The sequence below is a fragment of the Harpia harpyja genome, chromosome 4, assembly GCF_026419915.1.
Source record: "Harpia harpyja isolate bHarHar1 chromosome 4, bHarHar1 primary haplotype, whole genome shotgun sequence".
Taxonomy (NCBI): domain Eukaryota; kingdom Metazoa; phylum Chordata; class Aves; order Accipitriformes; family Accipitridae; genus Harpia; species Harpia harpyja.
The window spans coordinates 71862699-71883743 of NC_068943.1; the positions used below are offsets into that span (position 1 = coordinate 71862699).

Here is a 21045-nt window from a genome sequence, read left to right on the forward strand (position 1 = left end):
TGCAAATTAATTTTGCTAATAGAGCCAGCAATGGGACCTGGTCTTTCATTCAGAAAAGGCAATACATTGTACTATATTGTAATGAATGTAGGTTAAATAATGCTTACTAGCAAACAAACAGAGCAATCAAGAGAGACAGCATGAACTACACAGAATCTAAGTGCCTTGCCTCCATTATCCGTCAAGATATTTCTAAATGCCAGAGGAGGAAGAGAGGCTCTTTGTTGTTTTTTTTTGGGGGGGGGGGGGGGGGGGTTGAGGGTGTGAGAAGGTATTTTACCATATGTCTTTGTCACAGCTATGGCAGGGAGGTGCAGTGATCTGAAGCAAAGTATATTTAACTCTGTATTTCCAACAAGCACTGGCTTATCCACATCAGTTTAAAATGGTTGAAGTAAACAGCAAATGCTCAGAGTAAATGGAAATTTGTGAACTATCATTTAAATACATTCTTTTCTATGTACTTTCAAAAGTTACAGAGATGATAATAAATTTTTCAAGCCAGCTAAACTCTACTCTTTTTCTCTTCAATTTAAAAAAATCCTTAGTCGTCAGCAAGGCATGTTCTGCTCTCCTGTAACTACATCCATCAATTACTCCCATGACTTCTTCCTGGCCAGATCTTAGATCATGTCATTGTTTCAACTGATGCTTCTGGAACATCTTCAAATCTCTTTTACCCTTGTGGCTTTTACTTCAGTGCGCTCTTCCAGTTCTCCATGTACATCTTGGATGTGTCTTCAAATCATTTCACAGGTATCTCCTCCCACTGGTATAACTCTCAATTTAACTTCTTTTCCTTTCCAGCCAACCCCAGCATTCCAATCCTCCCCTCAGTCTTCTATTCCCATCTTCTCACCACAAATGGCCATAGTCATCCTTGAATCTTAACTGCCTCATAGTTCACACACCTCGGATGTTTCCAAAGGCTGCCATATACTCCTTTTCATTTTAATCTACAACTTTTTCCTCATCCCTTCAGCTAAATCATTCCCTTGGACCTATTTTTGCCTCAACTACAGAGACCCTCTCCGCCAACCCAATACTGCCACAACCACATCATGCAATCCATCAAGGAACACAGGTGGATTTGCTGTTATTACAGTAACCATCTCTCAGCCTCTAGCTTTTAAACACAATGAACTAAAGTTGACTGTCCTCACCTTCACTTCCATTGATCTTACCTATGTGCTCACCCACTGCCCTGTCAACCCTACCCTGAATAATTCATCAGCCTTCCACCAAGTGTAATATCATTCAGCATTTCTGCATGTGCCCACCTGGACACTATACAGGAACGATATGCCTGTGTAATTCAGAAAACCTCTCTGCCTCCTTCCTGAGAGGGATTACACCCACTGTAATAAATGCAAAGGCACGTCATCTAACAGAGGAGAGCGTGGGCTTTTCTTTCCTGTTAGCATTTTTCAATTTAGAACTACACAATTGCTAACCTACATTTCCCATGTGAGTTTAACTTCATAGCTTTCCTTTTCTGTTACTTTTTCCACACTTACTGCAGTTATCTCAAAACCAGCCTGCAGAGTCTGCGAGCACCAAGTATTTTTACAACTAGCTGTTTGGGGACTTCTGAGCACTGCTACAACACAGCAACTATACAACGCCAAAGGCAGGTGCCAAATGCCACAACACCAGGGACATTTTTTGGACTGAGAGAGGTCAGAATACCTAGCAGGGCACTACTCCTTTGTAAATTATACAAAATTGCATTGCAAGCTAAATGCTTGTACAAGGCAAATATAAATCTCACCATCATTTACATTTTTGAAAAATCACCCTATGTTACACAGATTGTCAGGACAAGTTGGGCAGTCCACCAATAGTTATTCAGCTGTCCCATAAGAGAGCCTGAGAGAAGTGACAAAATGACAGTTTGGAGACAACCTGGGTCTCACACACCACTGGGAAACTGCAATTTCACTTCAGGTGGGCCTGGACTCACAGCTTATGTTCAATGGACATCCTCAAAACTTGTTAAGCTCTTAACCACTACGAAAGAAGAAATTCATTCAACAGGGAACAATATTTTCCTTCTAAAAGTATTCATAAAACTATTTGCTTTCAGGGTCTTTTCCCCCTTACAATATTCAGGTAATATTTTAGCAGAACAGTCCTGGCTCTCACCCACAAGTGAATTACAGTTTTATTGCTCCCATAAACTGATTTCAAACCACACTGGGTCTCCCCAAGAGTTCCTTCCCAGAGGATATAGTTTCAGAACTAGTTCCAGAGACCTGAACTGCTTTCTCTATGGGGAGGAAAAGAATATTTCTGTAATAGGCTGACCTTTCTTCAGATCTCCTGATATCTGAAGGATGTCAGTTCATTGTGAGAATTTGGGAGCTGGCGTGACTCCAAAGGATCCACATATTTTCAAAGGGACTTTGCCTGTAATTTTAACCCATTAAAACAAAAGTGCATGGCTGGAAAAGGGTAGTACGTATTTAAAAATCTTACTGTGATTCAAACATAGCTATGTTACTTGCACCAGTGATTTGGTAGTGTCACTTCACAAAGGCAAAAGACAACAGGTTTTACTTCTAGGACCAGCCTGCGTTCTTGTACATCACATGAAAGAGAATAACAGAAACGTGGCTGAATGTGAGAAAGCACCAAACTGCAATGGCTTTCTGGGTGGGGGTGGAGAGAAACACACATACTACAAAAATCTAATAATTCCCCACCCAAGCATTGCTAGTGAATGACCTCACTGGTTTCCTCCATATACTCCAGCAGCCTTCCTGCCATCACTCTGTTGAGCCAAGCAATGATGTCAACAGTCCACCTGTGAGAGTGATGTAGCCCTCCGGGTCACGATTGCAGAGAACTTGGATAAAAGCTGTGCCAGTGTTAATTAAAGGCACCTCTTGTTTCACTGCTGATTTCCTCTGATAAGGCTCAGCTCATTTTTCCTGGAAAGACTTCCATGCTGTAAGGGAACTAGAGCCAACCATAACACAAAACAAATACTGCTTAGAGAATATGAAGACAACATGTTAAATATTTAGTTTAAAAAAAAAAAAAAAAAGATTGCCTGTCAGTGCTGGTGTAAATACAAATCTCATTAATTTACATGTGCTAATGACAAGGTTAAACTACAAATGCTAGGTACTGCAGATAGTTTATCATCTTTCAGCAGTACTTATCTCTTTCATTTGTAATAGCCTTCCCAATTAAATTGGAGCAGAATTCTAACAACTTGCTTTACCACTGGTAAGTTCTGCCAGGTTAGAGTGCGAGCAGCTTGTCCAGTAAAAAATATGCTTTGAGAATGGAGTTTGACATTTAATTAGCATCAGAATTATGACTACAACTTTAACAAATATGTTGTCCAATAGCATTTATTCTGCCATCAGAAAGGCCTTAGCTGTAAGAAGGCTCTAAGCAGCTTAGGTATTACGGATCCTCTTCCATTAATACAATTAGTGAGCAAGTAATGAAAGAAAAAGAAAAATATCCTGCTTCTTTTTTTCCTATATAAAGAAATCTAATCCACTGTCATGACTGGATGCTCTCACCATATGCTGTCACCAGGATTTCTGTAATCCCTGTACTCATAGCATCTGACCTCCAGCCACTTTAAGCCTTCAGGACATGCACTTTTATACTTGCTTTGTTCTTGTAGACATTTTCAGATAGCTTTATTAGTAAAAGAACTGTCAAAGGAAGACTCTCAGTTTTGGAACCTGACATCAAAAATATTCCTTCTTGCACAACTTCAAAAGTACCACTAGCCTTAAGACTTCATTGCCGACAGCAATGCACACAAAAAAGTCTGAAAGTGGCAAAATAGAAAAGTGATCTCAAAAGCAGTGGTACAACTCTATTATGAGAGTTTGTTTCCTGATGATCACAACTCTGAATTCTGAAAGGCAGCAAGTTGGACTTCTTGCCATAAATTTAATTCTAGAGAAAGAATTGTATGGTAAGGATGCTAGGAATACATTCATATTCATTCATTCATTTTGATTTGTAGCAATTGTGATAGTTCCAAGGAGTGTTCTATCCCACATTCCTGAGCATTAGCAATATTTTCCGAACAACCAATGATCTATGTCTGTCTATTTAGATTTTTAGCTCTTGGGGACCTTAAGTTTATACAGTACCTAGCCCTACAAACTCTCTTGGAATACATTACAATAAGAGTATACTGCCTACTCAGTTCCTGATATGGGAAAAGTTCCATGGCTATACTACCGAAGTCAGCGTAACTAACTTGGACATATTTTTTACAATCTCCTCCAGTAAGAAATCCCATATATAAAATGTCCTTCATAAGAACCATATTTTTTGGTTCTAGGCAGAAACCAAAAATGAGAGATAATCCTTGAACTTGTTTGGTCTAGACCACTCCTATGGACAGTTCCTATGGATTTATGAGACTGAACTGCAGCTAGTTTGTGTTGAAACGTGCAGAGTGTGACTCATTCAGAAAGCTCAACACAAGAACATTTCACTCTGACACCTTACAGAATAGCTCCCTCATGGATTTGAAGTAGTTGGTGCCCATTCTTCACATTCACTCCTTCTCAACTTTATGACACACAACTTCCACTGCAAACCTGAATGCAAGCCATGAAGGAGATACTAGAACTTCTGACAAATTTTATTGTCACCAGTAATTGGAATTTGGTCTTACACAACTTAAATACACAGCTGTGCTCCACTTCTGGTAGACGCGCATAATGTGGCCATGCAGAAGAAAAGCATATCCCCAAGTCCAGTGAGTTAAAGTGACACAGTTTCCTGAACTCCAGGAACTCTCCTGGTCAGAAAGTACTTCCTTCCTTGTTTCAAACACTTGATTGTTTCAGAGGGAATTCAAAACAATAGATTAGAAACTATCAACCTTTCCTAAGTGTACTGCTACACAAGGAAATCAGGTCGCGCTCTGGGAAGATGAGATAACATTGGGGGAGTACTCTTTCCGGAAATGCAATGGCTTTTGCATCCCTTCTCTAGCACCATCCCAGGAATCAGCTACATATAAGTAATAATTCATGCTATGAGATGTCAGGTGCAGTTCAACTACTGTTTGTAATAAGATGTGCATGGTTGGCAAAAGGCAGGAGCTAACTAGCTTCTCAGCCACTTTGATAAGGCACATCAAGGAAGAAAATATCAGGAGCTTCCTAATCTGAGTCTGTACTTTTAAGGACAGGTAGGAAAAAAGGATGACAATTGCCTCTTTTTAGCATCTCATTGTTTAAATCTCTAAAAAGGAGAAAGAATGTGCTACTACTTCTGCAGTTAGAAATCTATCCCTCCCCACCATAACTTAGTTTTTCACAAGGACTGGAAACAGATCAGGCTCATCAGCTGAAAAGCAATCATTTTAATCATAGGCTTTTTCCTAACACAATTCCTTTCATCTAAATACATTACAGAATGCTTTGTAATGACAGATGAAAGATTTAACATTTAGAATATAATCATGTAACTACAGTTATTTACCGGCTGCTATTTGACTAAGGAAAGGCAACGGACTCATAAATTAATTTTTCTGCGACATTAGGGTGCCCAAGTATCCTAGACTAACTGAAAAACATCAGAAACAGAACCAATGGCAAGAGCCATTCTCTCAGACCCTGTAGTCAAAGCTATTACATGATATTACGTTTTCCTAATTCTCTTTTCCTATCAACATAGAGCTACAAAAGTGTGAGGATAAGATTATTATGAAGAACCAAGAACTCACCTGGTTCTACACATTATTTTTAGAGGCAAACAGGAAATGCACTTCCCTGTCAAGCTGGGTCAAAGGAAGGGGAGTGATTGAGTTGAATACTTTGCACTCACCGCTCCTACCAAAGGGTAGATGAATCCAGCTCCAATACTGGCTCGCACATCACTAATCGGCAAAATGAAACCAGTGGGAACGCCCTTCCGCTCAGGCTGATGGGATAGAGATAGGTGAGTTTTTGCCATACAAATGGGAAGATTTCCAAATCCCTAACAGAAAAGGGAAAGAAAATAAAAGAAAAATGTTTTCAAGATTACAGTAAAGACAGAGTATGTTTTCACTTTGTTATCAGTATCTTCTAGAAACCGTAAAATCCATATAGCAATAGAAACCGTAAAATCCATATAGCAATAGTTAACCTCAGTTTCTTAGCAGCTAATATTTCAGAAATGGACAGAATACTGTATTTCACATGCTGTTCTCTCTCAGCTCCGGCCTCTATCTCCAGGGACTTGACTGTAGTGATATCCAGTTTCTAGAGTTGGTTCTCAATCTAGAGTTAGGTGCAAACGTTGCCTATACAATGCCTAGAGTGCGCTATTTTCAGAAAGGGTGCACAACGGGTACCACACTGAACAAGAAACATACACCAACTCAATAAAACTCCAGTACAGCACTTCCCTCTGGGCTCCAATGACCTAGTTAGATACCTACTTGAGACCAGGATTCATAGTCCAAAACTCTCTAAGGGTACTAATGTCTTCTTGGGGGGTAAAGACAAATGGCTCATGATGCTTTGCTTTGTTTTTAAACAAGACAAAAACTGCATGAGGTGATGACACCCACTTAGAATCATAGAATCATTTAGGTTGGAAAAGACCTTCAAGATCATTGAGTCCAACCATCATCCATACCCACTAAACCATGTTCTGGAGTACCCCGTCTACTTGCTTTTTGAATACCTCCAGGGATGGTGACTCAACCACTTCCCTGGGCAGCCTGTTCCAATGTCTGACAACCCTCTCAGTAAAGAAATTTTTCCTAATATCTAACCTAAATCTCCCTTGCCGCAACTTAAGGCCATTTCCTCTCGTCCTATCTCCAGCCACCTGACAGAAGAGACCAGCACCCACCTCACTACAACCCCCCTTCAGGTAGTTGTAGAGAGCGATAAGGTCTCCCCTCAGCCTCCTCTTCTCTAGACTAAACAGCCCTAGCTCCCTCAGCCGCTCCTCATAAGACTTATGCTCCAGGCCCCTCACCAACTTGGTTGCCCTTCTCTGAACAGTGCAGTAGTTACTCAAAAAGTGGGAAAAAATCAGGGAAAGGTCCTCAGCAGCTCCCCCCCCACTATTGTCTCCTAGGTTATTGATTAACCCTGTGTCAGGCACCTTTCACTCTTCTGTTCAATTCCTTGACAAACAGGGATGCAATTCACAAGGCCAGGAGGAAAGGCAGCACTGCAGGGAATTGCCTCTGCAGCCCAGCACTGGCGACAATCCTTTAATGACATTGTGAAAATATTTCCTAATACTACTAATGTTTAGACTAAAAAATGGATTTGAGAATCACTTCAGGAAAAGATAAAGACATGGATTATTTTGCTTCAAGTATACTAAGTAAGCTTCTTTTCCATTTAGAAAATCAAATTAATTCTCAGGAGATTTGTATTATAGAGAAGACGGCTATACTTCTGTCTGGCCAGGCTGCTGAAGTATACTCAGGAATTTTTCCATGACAGGTTGTCCATAGTTTCTATTTTCTGACAGAAAGGTTCCAGCCATGTTTACATGCAGAAGCCGTTCAATTACAGAAAATACATTCACCTCTCCACATGGTTTCAAAACTGTTTTCAAACTGTAACAAAGCCCACTCCCACATTCTTTAGGAACGGTGATCTCTTTCACCTTCTAGCATTTATAACCCCTCGAAAATAACATGAACAGAAGGAAAACAAAAGATTTTACAAGTATTGGGAGCTTTGTTATTAATGTGCATAGCTGTGCACAGGTCTTTTTGTGTTTGCAAACTCATTTTTTGCAGGTACAAATGAACACTCATATGCTAAAATTGGGCACATTCACTAGCTGCTACTTTTGCAGATGTGCAGTTGTCATATTTAAGGCAGTAACGCAAATTACCACTCTGCATAGCAAGTACAGAGTTTCATCAACAATCTCAGAATGATTCCGAACACTAAACGTATCTTACAGGAGATAGCTTTCAAGGTTAAAACCATTCTGTTCTACCTAATCTAATCTAAACCAATCCATACTGACCTCCACAGTTTGGCACCATGGGTAAGCTCATGCCTTTTAGCAAAGCTTGACTAAACACTCCAGTCTGAGAACCTTTTACACCCTGAAGTTTCCTAAGGCTCTCATCCAGCAGGTACCTCATGGCACAATTCACTGGTGTTCTTACCTGCCGGGTATAACGATCAACTTGTGACTGCGCAGCAGGAGACAACTCTATATCCTGAGCTCCATACACCTTCTCAGCAATGATCCTTATTTTTTCAACAATAGGAAGCTGCAGACACAAGGAAACAATAGAAGGATGAACATTAGCCAAGAGAAGCTAGGATCTTGTTTGCTGAGTGAGAAATCTGAATCTCTTCATTTACGTTCATCCTTGTTAAATGGGCTTGCTAAAGCATGAAACCAAGCAAAGGACACTGGTGATGGGTATGATATTCAGGTACAGGTACATGATTTCAGCTACTCCATCATTTAGGAGCTGCACAATTTGTGCGTTACAAAGCTGACAACATGAACTTACACCCTTGCCTGAAGTGGGAGAAGGAGATTACTGCCATGTAGTTTCAAGAATCAAGAGCTAATGCACACTGCAGATACAAGGAAGCAAGCTCCACTGGGTTAACAGGGATCACTAGACAAATAAATTTCATTTCACAATAAAGATAACGTATACAATGAGTGGACAAGGCAAGGTAAGCAGGCAGCCATGGAAGGTTCCTCTGACAAGCAAGGAATTGTAGTAGAAAATTCCTGACCCATCACTGCTCCTTTGATCAGAATTTTTTTTTTCCCCCCTCACCTCCTGTCCTTCCTAAGTATTTTGAATTGTAGCATTGATATTGTAAAGCACTTTGGACACTTTAAAAAAAAAAAAAAAAAAGAATATGCAAGCATTCTAGGATACACTGTGAAATCACGAGTCAGTAAGTTCAACTCCAGTCTCCGTAAGTGTCCACATCATGTTATTCAGCCCAAACTGAACACATGTTCTGCCTTTATGGCTTCTATTTGAAGGCAGATGCAGACTCTCACATTCAGGCTGTTAGAAATCCTTTCACAGATTTTCAGCTGACAGTTTTCTGTGGTCAGATAAGGCATTTACTTTTTGTGCCATCATTTCGGTTTATTTAGAGTAAAAAACTCCTTCCTCTTTCTCTCTCTTTTTGTTTTGAATGATCTTGGAGACAGCAATTGTGACCCCTATAGCCTATTTTAAACAAGCCAACCTCTTCTACTTCTTTCAATAGGAACAGGACGATGAAGGAAGGATCATACCACCAGTTCAGCTACTTCAGTGCTGACCACAGATGGACAGAGATGTGTGCAATACTTCAGGGAACATCCCATCAGTAATCTGTACTCCAGCATATTTAATTAACAACACACATGGAAGTAGTGTTGAACAACATCTAAAGAGATACCACTTGGTGAAGATGACTTGGTAATCTCAAGCAATACAAAAAGCAGCAGAACACAAAAGATAAGTATTTCACTTTATTCCAACAAAGGCAAGCAATTGGTTTGTGAATAACAAACTCTATCTGGCACATTTATAGGAAGTTCCACAGTTAATCACAGTTTTGCAATGCCTGTCTAGAAGTAATGGGTTTTCCGCAAGATACATCAGTTGAATGGTTTGTGTCTGACTGACCTTTCTTGTATTTATGATTGAATTTTAGAAAAATTAAAGTTTAAAATAGTCTGCCTTTACATTAATAAAGAACTCCAGTAACAGACACATCACAAGAAAAGAAGCTTGCCAGACTTTCAAGTAGCTTAAATGTAAGGCAGTTAAAAGCTACTAAGGCTCAAATAAAGTCCCTGCCTTAGATATGAAATTTCAAAGTGAGGTTTAAAGATGTTCCACAACACACTTTCTGAGCATGCTGACGATATGATTATTGCACCTTAGTTTGGTGGAGTGACGTCACGTTCCTGACTTCAGGCTTTTTACAGGAATCCAAACAGTGCAAAAAAATCTAATGAGGATTGGAGATAACACATTGCGAATATCCTAGATATAATTCCTTGCAGTGTTAAGCTGAATGGAATACTTAGTGACATGGATAGCTGTGATGAGATGAAATATCTCTCAGGTTGATTATTAAATATGTTCATACGCATGGCAGTTTTGAACACAGTGGAAGACATGCAAAATGTGTCTGTTAACGTGACTTTTGGGCACTGTTTTCCTGCAATGAAGGACTAACAGCAACAGCAAAAGCAAAGGCAAAAGGAATCCCACCCCCCGTTGTCAGTAGACCAACGTCAAAACCAACAGCTTTCTGCTTAAACCTCAGTAAATTCATTGAGATGGAGATGTTCACTTAGATTCAACTCGCATTTGTGTCAAAATATTTCAAACTAACTTGACAGCAGCATAATTACTATGCTCTCAGCCCCCTTCCAGCAACCATAGCTGTAGTTTCCAAACGAAACCCAGCAGGGCTCTGGCTACCATCAGAGGAGACTGCTTTAATGACAGTGGTGGCATTCTGCTCCTCCCGGGATGTGCGCAATATCTTGCATGACAGAGTGAGCTGGACAGTCAAACTGTATCCCTATGGACTGATGGTTTTTTGGTTGTTTTTTTTTAACCAGAATTTCAGATACTTTTCGGGCCAGTACCCACACCTTAAATTTTGCAAACGTAACCTCAGAAGAATCACCAGTGGGGAAGCAGTTGCAGGACTGTGAATGGCAAACAAAAGTGGTTTTCTGAGACCATCACATGTTTTTTGCAAGGCATGCGCATACAAATAGGTGAGGCAATGTGCATGGTGTCAGAGAAGAGTTTGAGCCTGTTTAATCTCACAACACAGGCAGATGAGTCCTGGCTGAGCCCAATTTAGACAGAAACCAGCAGGGAGGCACAGATGCTCTATACACATTAACACAGCCCACGCATGTACACACTCTCAGACATGCTTCCTTCCTGAATTTTCAGGAGCAGGGAAAAGAGTACACTATACCATGCTAAGGATCCACCTGTTTCCTAGTATTTAGTGGGATTTTTAAGGGATTATCTATTCAGAATCACAGTGTAACAGCATTTCAAGCTAAAGAGTTTCCCTTGTTTCACTTATCAAGTAATACTGCTAGGGAACTTCATTTTAATTTAACTTAAAGAAGTATTTTCCAAAGAAAAGCCACCTGGTACTTTACATGAGAAATAAAAATTCATTTCACTTGAAAATAACATAATGGTATTTATCAGAAAAGAAGCTCTAGTAATTCAAGAGACTTTTTACATATATGCCACAGTAGAAGCCTGGATGTTTACAAGACACTTGCAGGAATAATTCTTACTTTTTCTTATCTGGTCTTTAAGGGCAAGTTTAGCTTTAGGTTTTCAACAAAACTGTTGATTATTCAGCACTTCACTATGGAAATACTCTCACTGATGGGAACAGGCACCCACCATATGTAGCAATGCTTCACAGTACTAATTCATATGGAAAAGTGCTTAACTGAATTCAAAGGGGCTGAAAAGAGAGTCATATTGCACAAGTAACTAAATCATTAAGGGATTTTAAGATGCATTTTTGCTCCAGCTGATACCAGACTCCTCTAAAAAAATCATGTGAGCTACCTATTTGTACCTTAAACACCTTGGTCAAATATCTGCCAACAGAAGCCACATATCTCAGACACTTGTGAAATTACTTATTTTTTCTCTCTCTCACTTTTTTTGTCTGAAAATTTTCTACAATGGCTTAGGGCATTCCTGAACCAGTTGTTCATTCCCACTCACAAACTACAATACAGCACCCTCAGCTATACTGATGCATCTATTTGCAGGCCGTTGGTAAAACAGTCTTAATGAAAGGAGTATGAAAAGTCTTATCCGAACAGTGAGTGTCGATGCACCCATATGAACAGCAACTTGATTCCACAGCACATCTGCTATCTGGACAGCTATTGTGATAATGATATTTATAAAATGTGCAGAGCGTCAAAAGCACAAAAGATTTAGGATCAGCAATAAAACCTGCTGCTCTTTCCCTTATGTGAGGTTGTGAATGTTACTCAACTAAGTACATTTAGGTGGAGAACAGGTGACAGATACACAACAGAGTATGGATTTAGACAAAAACTGACTTTTATAGATATGCAACTACGTATTAGTACTAATGCTGAAGGAATTATGGCAGCTTTGGCAAAATAATTTCAAATTCAGTTTTAGCTTCTTGAGAAAACGATAGCATGAAATACTCAATGTAAATTTATACTGAACATGAGAAGGTGCTACAGGGCCACACAGTATAAATATCTGCTGACAGTTAAGTAGCTTTGGTGTTTCTCTCAGAAACAACCGATCTCTGCAGCCCTGCCAGAGACAATGTGCATTTCTGAAACCTTGCACATTCAGAGCTACCAAAGCCATATGCTTCTTCTGAGGCAAGCACAAACACACGTGCTTGTTGAGGCTGCCAAGCACCCACACCATAAACAGGATTATCTCCTTGGCTAAAGCATAACAAGTGCTACAGCAAAAGTGCACAAACTGCTTTCACAAAAACAGTATCTGTGTAGCTGTACATTTCATTACTTGATAGAGGATGATTAAACCAAGAAATCAGCACTGATAAAGAGGAGAGCCTGTCATTCCCAAGACTGAATTGATTATCCAAGATGAAATCACACCAGTGTTGTCACCCAGCCATACTGCTACTTACAGGCCATCCCTCTTGCAACACATGATGTTAGTGCAAATTGGTTTATTACACAATCTTCTTTCGTCCAATCCTATCAACAGCAAGGTTTTTACCAAAACATAACTTAATAGTGTTTCATTTCTGCTAGCCTTTCCTTACATTTCCTTCACTCTTCATCTCTTCCTTCAGCTATAACAGCAGACTACAGATTATCATTTGTCCACGTGGGGCTTGATGAGGATTTCCATGGACAGCTTCAACAGAGCCTTCTTCATCCTCCTTTCCTCTGCTGCTCACGCTCACCCATGTGCCAGTGCAACTGAGAGGGCAGCACCGCTGTTTGTGCAGCTGCACGTACCAAAGAAAGGCTAAAACATAACCCAGGGTTAAAAAAAGCTATTGTAACCCAGATCAGTTCATACATCCAGTTTACCATAAAGGCAAAGCCAGTATAAAGCAGAGAGACAGAGATGGCTTAAATGCTACCTCTACAGAAAGAACTGCTCAAACTGTTCAAATCTGATCACTGAAATGTGCCAGCAGAAACAGCGAGCTGGGGCAGGGACTGGGGCTTGGGCTGGGATTCCTGAAATGAGCCTTGTTGCCAAAAGTCAGTATCGCATGAAACAAAACATGCAGATTACCAGGGGCCCGGCTTGGGACTCCCATCATTTCCATCCTAATCTGGACACCTGGCTTTGAGATCTTTGGCTACTGGAGAAAGGAGTTCATCTTTTTAACTCTTCACAGCCAAACCTGAGACTGCTGAAAACAACCCCTGTTCCTTTCCTCCTTCCTTTCTTCTGCTTTTAAACATTCCCCCTGACTTCCTCACCAAAACAGAGTCCAACAGAAAACATCTCCAAAAAGCCAGAGTCAACAGCAGTAAGTCCATAGTCATACTTCATCCCACTAGGTTGCAGCTAAGGCACACTATTATGAGAAGCACTGGTGTTATCTAGCTTAAATTGAATACCTTAAGTGAATGCCCGTCAATGCAGCACTGTCTGAAAGGATGTCTTCACATTTATACAATATAAATATTTAAAACTACTTTATTCTCTGAGAAAACTTAAGATTCTGCTGAAAAACACACGTTTAACCAGAGAATATACAAAAGCACTATTCACTTTTAACTTACACATTTAATACTTCAAGTTCTTTAAACACTCACTTTAGCCTCACTGCTTATTTTTAATTATCAGATCACCAGTTTAATTATGAGGTCACAACCTCTGGGTTTATTGTTGCTAAGCTGCTTGTGTTTTAACAGAAATTCTTAAAATATTTTAAGATTCAGGGCAGTGGCGCTTTTTTTTTTTTTTTAAATTTTAACTTATGCATTTACTGAAAGCAATAATAATGAATCGCTGGTTGGCTAAGTGAAACAGTATGCAGGCATCACTCATTCCTCTTCTTATGAAGGTTGCCAAATGAAAACATATGATGCGAGTATGGCTGTAGGTGCTGTGTGGGGTGACAGACTGCAGCGCTAAAACAATAGCTGACTCTGCACATTCAAACTCCTACTTCTAGCTTTTCCCCTGGATAAAATAAAACCACATTTATTAAAGTATCTGTATATTCTGGTTCCAGATCATCTGTGGCTGACAAAAGGATTCCTAAGTCTTTAGCACTCCTCTTCCTTTGTTGGCACAGGACAAGAGTTTGTTTTTTAATTTGTGGAAAAGCATATTCAGTCAAGTTAAACAGTTTGTGAATCAACACCTAAGCCTGTGGCCTTAGAGATTTATTTTCCATTTCCCCAACTTTGAAACCCCAGCTGTGCCTAAGAAAGTTGCTTTACATGAAGAATAGGGAAATAATGAAAACAAACATAAAAGTACGGTGCCGTCAAGAGCCTACATCCACAAAAAAAGAGACAGAGTGGAAGAAAGATAGCTTCCAACCCAAGAACACCCAATTCAGTGAAAGAAGTGTTCAGACTCCACTGAAATCTCTTTGATGGGAGTGGGAGGAGAGGCTGGTACAGCCCTGTGGAATTCCTCCTTCATGTGGCTTCACTGCTAGATGGCTGACTAGCAGTAGGGTGGGGGGAAATAGTTTAAAGACTAGCATACCCTGCAGGGCAGCATAGCCTGCATTTCAAGATGAGAAATGATCTCCATCATTTATTAGGAAAAGTTTCAGTAAGGAGCATATATAATTTTATTTATTCCTACTTCAGTAGTGCTTAAGGACCTTCCATTGGGTCCATACATGACTGAAATCTATGCTGTATGAAGAAAAACAGAATTTGTTTGCCTCCTAGGCAAAAGAACAGAGGTATGTTGGGCTGCTGTGACAGCAGACACACAATGGGTGACTTTCATGGCTTAGTGGCTTCATGGTATTAGCAGAGGAAACAGAAAACACCCCTGACACACACCCGCCCCCACATTCAATCACACTGGGATTGAAAAGATGAGCAGTGTAAAAATGAATAGAAACACTCTCTCTTAGGTCATTCCCCTGGAGATCAGCATCCTGAAACTCAGGTCCCATGAGCTCTTCTTGACTCTGCCTTGCTCTTAGAGCCACTCCCCTTCTCCTAGTACATGCACCAAGGAGCCTTCTCCTCCACTGATGGGTCTCTTCCCTCCTTCACTACTCACAGCTCATTCTTGTTATTGGAGACCATGGCCAGTGGATGGAAGAGAAGATAACGCACAGAGAACTGCTGCCAGCAGAGTTTTCTCTGTTCTGATGCTACTCTTAGACCCCTCTGAGTGACCCATTGTCCCTGACAGCTGAAGCCACGACTGGACGAAATGAGCCAAGTGGCAGCCCACGCCATACTGCCATAGCATAACAGAGGCAGGGGCAGCCAAAACTGTGGGCTCAGGTGCTCCAATTTTGCCCAAGTTATTATTATGCAGCCAGGAGGGGAAGAAAAATTCCAGTGCTGAGGCTGTAACTGCTTGAATGCCTCCCTGAGAAGTGATGCTACTCAATCTCATTCCCAGTGGATGGCCCCCAGCTGAGAAAGGTCTCCTTTGTTCTGCAGGCTGGCCAGGCAATTCACTGCACTCAGCCAAAATATTTGTGCAATCAACTTCCACGGTACAACCTGGAAATATTTTCATTTGTCATGATATTACCGAAAGGCAGAGCACTGGCAAAAATGGATGTCATCTGACAAACTTGGAAGACTGGAACAACCCCTTCTCCTCCCTCCCTTTTATGACTTTTACACTCATCAATTTAGTTTTCCAATGCAGCATAAATCAAGTGATTTGAGGGTCTTCAATCATACCTGTCAGGTTACCATGTCAGTCTTTTAAGGGGACAATGTTAACTCACTGACTGGCCAGATATGCTGATCCTGCCTCATGCCATATGCCTGTCCTCCTCTCTTCTATCTCCTGGAGTGTTAGCCCACTGCGCTCCAGCTGCCTTGCAGGAAGGGGCAACACACCTCTTAAAAACCTAATGCCTGCCTTCATTCAGACCTATGTTTCCTCCCCCAGGTTGAGGAGGGCTGCTGTAAGTCAAGGGAGAGTTCACCACAGGAGAAGAGAGGAGACCGGGATAGTGAAAGAAGGCAGGTTACTCAACAGGCATGCATTAGTGGGGAATATAGCTTCCCCCCCGCCAAGAACGGGCACTGAAACCAGAGAAATTTGGGAATGGGATGCGTATGTTTCCATCCTCTCCTATCCTCCCCCTAGTTATCTAAACTTACTTTTAATGGGTCAGTCAACTTCACTTTGAGTAATAGCTTACTGCTGCAACTTAAAGGCCCATACGTCAAGAAAAGTGAACCCAGAAGGGAAGTCAACAGTGATAAGAGAGTTGATAGTTTGATGTTTTCCATATGTACCAAGAATATATATTTTAAAAAAAAACCCCACAGATTATTTCATAGAGAGTTCAGGAGGCCTTTAAAACAAACCCATCCTCCAAACACGGAAGAGAAATACTCAACAAGAAACCAATTCAATAGTAAAATAAGAGAGGTTAGTGTGCAGTGGGGGCAAAAATCCATATTAAAAACACACAGTACTATAATATTTACCACAACTACTGCCAATAATCTTTTAAACTATGTTATAAACTGTGGAGCCTATCATATGAAAACTCATCCTTGCTCCTGAACCAACACCACACCCCCCCGCACCCGCCCAGCGCCAATTCCTAATACTGTACACATTTCATGGTACACTGTATCTGTTTATGTTCTTTTCTTACACTTTTAAAGTGACAACAGTGCTGGTGTTACTTGTCAGAGGTCACTTTTGGTACTTGATCCATGAAATGACACTGGCACACACATGCTCTCCCAAAATCATATATGCAGCTGTTCTTCATGCTGCCCTCAAAATATTCTTGTTCTGTTCTCATTTCAACTCCTGAAAAACATTCGTTCATCTAGTACCAAATGTCAAACAAACCCTTGCTAGAAGCAAGAAGTATTAAAAAAAAAAAAGTACAAGCATCAGCTACTAGGATAAAAACAAAAGCTTGCCTTCTTAGAGAAATAAATAGAGAACGTGAAAAGCAATCTAAAAGTGGGACTACAGAGCACTGTGTCATGTAGAGATACCTGAGGAAGTTTAAACAGACTGAATGAGATACTTCAAGGAATATAATGACATTAGCGCAGTCTTCTAATTAGACTAGCTTGCTATGATACCCAACAGGACCGCTTAGCTGAGCCTGATTCCTGAACTGACACAACTGTGTTGTGTCCACTGTCTAAAACTGCTCATTCAGCACATGCTTGGGTATCACTGTACAAGGTGGTATAAATGTATGAACATACCTCAGGATTCAGAAAAAAAATAGCTGATCCTCAAATTTTTACCAGTATTTGACAGATCCAGAAAAGACTTTCTTGTTCTTCTCACATTATACACATTTGTAAACACCTTTCAAGGAAGTCTTTGTTTTCAGACATACATTTGGAAATTACATAAAGCACTGCAGAGATACATGCCATTTGGAAAAAACCTGAAGACAGCCCACTTGACCTGGACTATCCTCTATTAGATGCCTGACTGTACACTAATAATATAGTTTGCTGCAAACTTTGGTCTAACTAGTAAAAAGGGATCTAAACCAGTTTTACATATAGGGGGCTTGGGCTTTGTTTTTAAATCCCCAGGGTAATGCTTTTTACCAAAACATCAAAATGTCAAATGAACCTATTATGGCTACAGTGGTCTCTGCTGTTGGAAGTTGTTCTAATTATAGCCAGTTTTGGAAGCAAATTCTGATGAAGTTTTCCAGACTGAGGAAAATAAGATGCATAGACATCAAAAGACTAAATGGAAACATGAAGTAAAGGGAAGAGTAGAGTAACCTCATAAAGACGAACAGGTATGAATGAAGTGGTAGTGGTTTTATGCAGAATATTTCCCCCTTTGACCTTCCAAAGGGGAAAGAAAAGAAAAAAAAACACCACAGCAAATCCCGTCAAACTTGAGGCAAGCAGCACTTAATAGTATTCAAGTAACTGGACAAATCCGGCAGTCACTGGAAAGATGAGGGATGGAACTACGCCCTTTCACTTACATCCCCTTTAGGCACAATGACAGGGGGAAATCATGTATCTGAATTCCATCTTACTACCTCTTCCCTTTCCTAATTTTCTGTCACAGTTGCCCCTTTGAACAGTAGAAATCAGTCCTCAAAACTGCTACATCAAAAAATCCTATTACAACCTTAATTAATATCTGGGCAGGCTCATTTGGAAGAGGTGGCTTTCCTTCATGTCTCTATGAGCCCAGTGACCAAATGACCTACCATACCATACAAGTGACAGCATTGCTGTTTTACTCTCTCACTTCCAACTACTTCAGTCCCCATGCTTTGCACAGTAAGAATGAAACAGAAGCCTGAACTTTACACTTTACTGTTTTTGTTGGCCTGAATTTACTTTTTTACAGTATTTTAAAATATTTATGTGTTTTTATAAAATCCCTTCAACATATTTTTGAGGCTTATAATATTTGTGTTAAGTTACAGGATATTAAGTTGATGTAAAGATGTGATTCATTCCCTTCGTGCTTAAGATCATGCTGCTTATGCAACGCAGCACAAAATGATGTGTCTGGGAAAGACATTAAAGTAGAAATCAATCTCATTTTCTTCCTTCATGGAGGCAGAGTCCACCGCTACCAATCCTTTCTACTCATTCATACCACAAGATTGTAAGCTACATAGAATATAGTAACATCACAGCTTAAATATGAGACTCATCAAACACTAATGTGTTATCTCTGTAACACAAATGTCCTACAGGGAAAACTATTACACATATTTCTGAAAGATTTTTTTTTTCCATTTTATTATACAAACCCCATAAAATTATACCCTCAGTTTCCAGAACATCTCATTAGAGACAAACTCAGAAAGGCAGATACATTGTCCATTTTTTGGCTGTAAAAATGTTACGTGGGCAAAGTACCTTGAACAGATGCTGCAGCACTTGTATTCCCAAGGTATTTGCATCTATTCTGTGAAGGCAGTGGTTAATACTAATGGGAGTTGGCTGGATTACTGACATCTGGGAAAAAAGTGGGGGAGGCGGAAAGAAGAAATAAAATGGGTGCAACAGATATGGGCTACATATCAGGGAGGAGAGAGAGTGAAAGACAACAGTAGGGCATATCTGCCTCAGGCTGAACTTTTTTCTGGAGAGAACAATCAAAACAGGAACTTTCAGCCATTTAAAAGAACGAAGCTGAGGTTCTGCTGTTAAAAAATAGCATTCAAACATTTTCTAAAGACACTTAAGTAGCACTGTCAACTGGAGCATAGCATCTTAAATTTGACAGGGGCTTCCTTGGTGCCAGAGAAATCTATTTTGCTGCCCAAATTTTAACCCACCCACATTTGGATAGTCAGGAAGGTCCTGAGAAATCATTTGTATAACCTTCTCGGCAACACGTCCCTCCAAACGTTCTACCTGTACGGTGGTACTCCAGCATAGTGCTTTCAGGGGCCCAAGAAGCCCTTCCTTGCAAGCTGCTCCTCTTGACAGCTTGCGATGCTGCAATGTTACCTTGAAGATGACGTCAGTAACAAAGACTCCAAGACATGGAAAAAGAGTCGCTGTCTCTGGCAGACATAGGATTGAAACTTGGACCACACTATCCTTTGTTAGGTTATCTGACTAACGCTAAGCAAATTAAACACAAAGCCCAAGCGAGGATCAGAGGAACAATGATAGGTGGAGGTACCCTAGTAATGCAATCAGTGGAAAAACCTAATCAGTGAAAATCAGAGCACACTGAATTGCCTGTTTCCTAAGATCATCCAAGGGGAAGGATGAGACCATTGTCCTTGGTGTGAAATGCACCAAGGTGAGTCAATGGAGAAACTCCCATCAGCAAACTTTGCAAACAAAAGGAGGTGATTGCCTACAGCAGCACAGGACTCCTTATGTAGGGATGTAGGAAGAAAAGTATTTTGGGACTGTGTAAAACTTATGATGGGATTTTTGAAGGGGATTGTGGGAATGTGTAAAGATTGTTAGGGCATGTTTAGTGGAAGGACCAAATATGGGGAAAGGGAGTAATCAAGGTGGATTGAAGAGGAACAAGTGTGGGAAAAAATAGAGGGAAAAGGGGAAGAAGGGGCCAGCTGAGTGTCAAGGTGTTTGGTCAGTAGCTTGTCTCGCTAAGCTCTGTGCTTGAGCACCACAGTCTGTCCTCTATTCTCATTAAATCTGATTTCTGACTACCTTCTGTGTGGGTGTGCTCTCTGCTCTAGGTGTGTATGTATGAACACAAGAGAGCAAGAGGAGACGTCTGAGTGTCAGCAGCTGGAGTGAGCTGTGAACCTCAGAGCTCAGGGACCCTGGTGCCAGCAACTGGAGCAGGGCAAGGGCACTGGGGGCTGCTCCTGGAGAGAGTGAGGATCTAAGGCCATCTGCAGCAGTGACCCATATATCGTGTGTGCCATATTGTACTAGCAGACTCTAATTCCTATCAGCAGGAGAGAAGGAACAGTACAGGGCCACTTGTGCTCTTTGTTTATCTGAGGGCTGTGGGTGTGTAAGTGGGTGCTGGTAAAGGCAATGCTTTCTCTCTGCATTGACCTGTGTGGCTGGGCAGACGTGTAGCATGAACGTGCACATGCTACCTCTAACATCCTTCTCATACAGACAGTGAATGCTTCAGGGAGCCACAACTTGGTGCAATACCCATGACTGTGAGACAGGAACTGTATTTCATTTGAGCTGATTGTCAGGACAAGTATCATGACTGTGAGATATTTGTGGAGAAGTCTCCCACAATAATTTGTGAATGTTCCACCTACAGACATACTTTTATGTTAAACAGGAAAGTATAAGAAACATCATTCAATGCGCTAAATAATGAGCATTACCAGCAAGTATCCTGCTCTTCAGATTAGACAAGCCACAGATTGTTTGTTCTCTCCAGCTTTTGTGATTTTAAACCAAGTCAAGCCC

General features: G+C 40.7%; 1 protein-coding gene across 1 annotated transcript in view; it reads right to left on the reverse strand.

Moving 5' to 3' along the window:
- Positions 1-21045, reverse strand: part of MTHFD1L (methylenetetrahydrofolate dehydrogenase (NADP+ dependent) 1 like) — a 161712-nt gene that overhangs the window by 44896 nt on the left and 95771 nt on the right. Inside the window, exons 25-26 of the mRNA XM_052784728.1 lie at positions 8129-8236; positions 5821-5973 (exon numbers count right to left, since the gene is read on the reverse strand). Of these exons, the coding sequence (XP_052640688.1) occupies positions 5821-5973; positions 8129-8236 (261 nt within the window). The remainder of the gene's footprint in view (positions 1-5820; positions 5974-8128; positions 8237-21045) is intronic.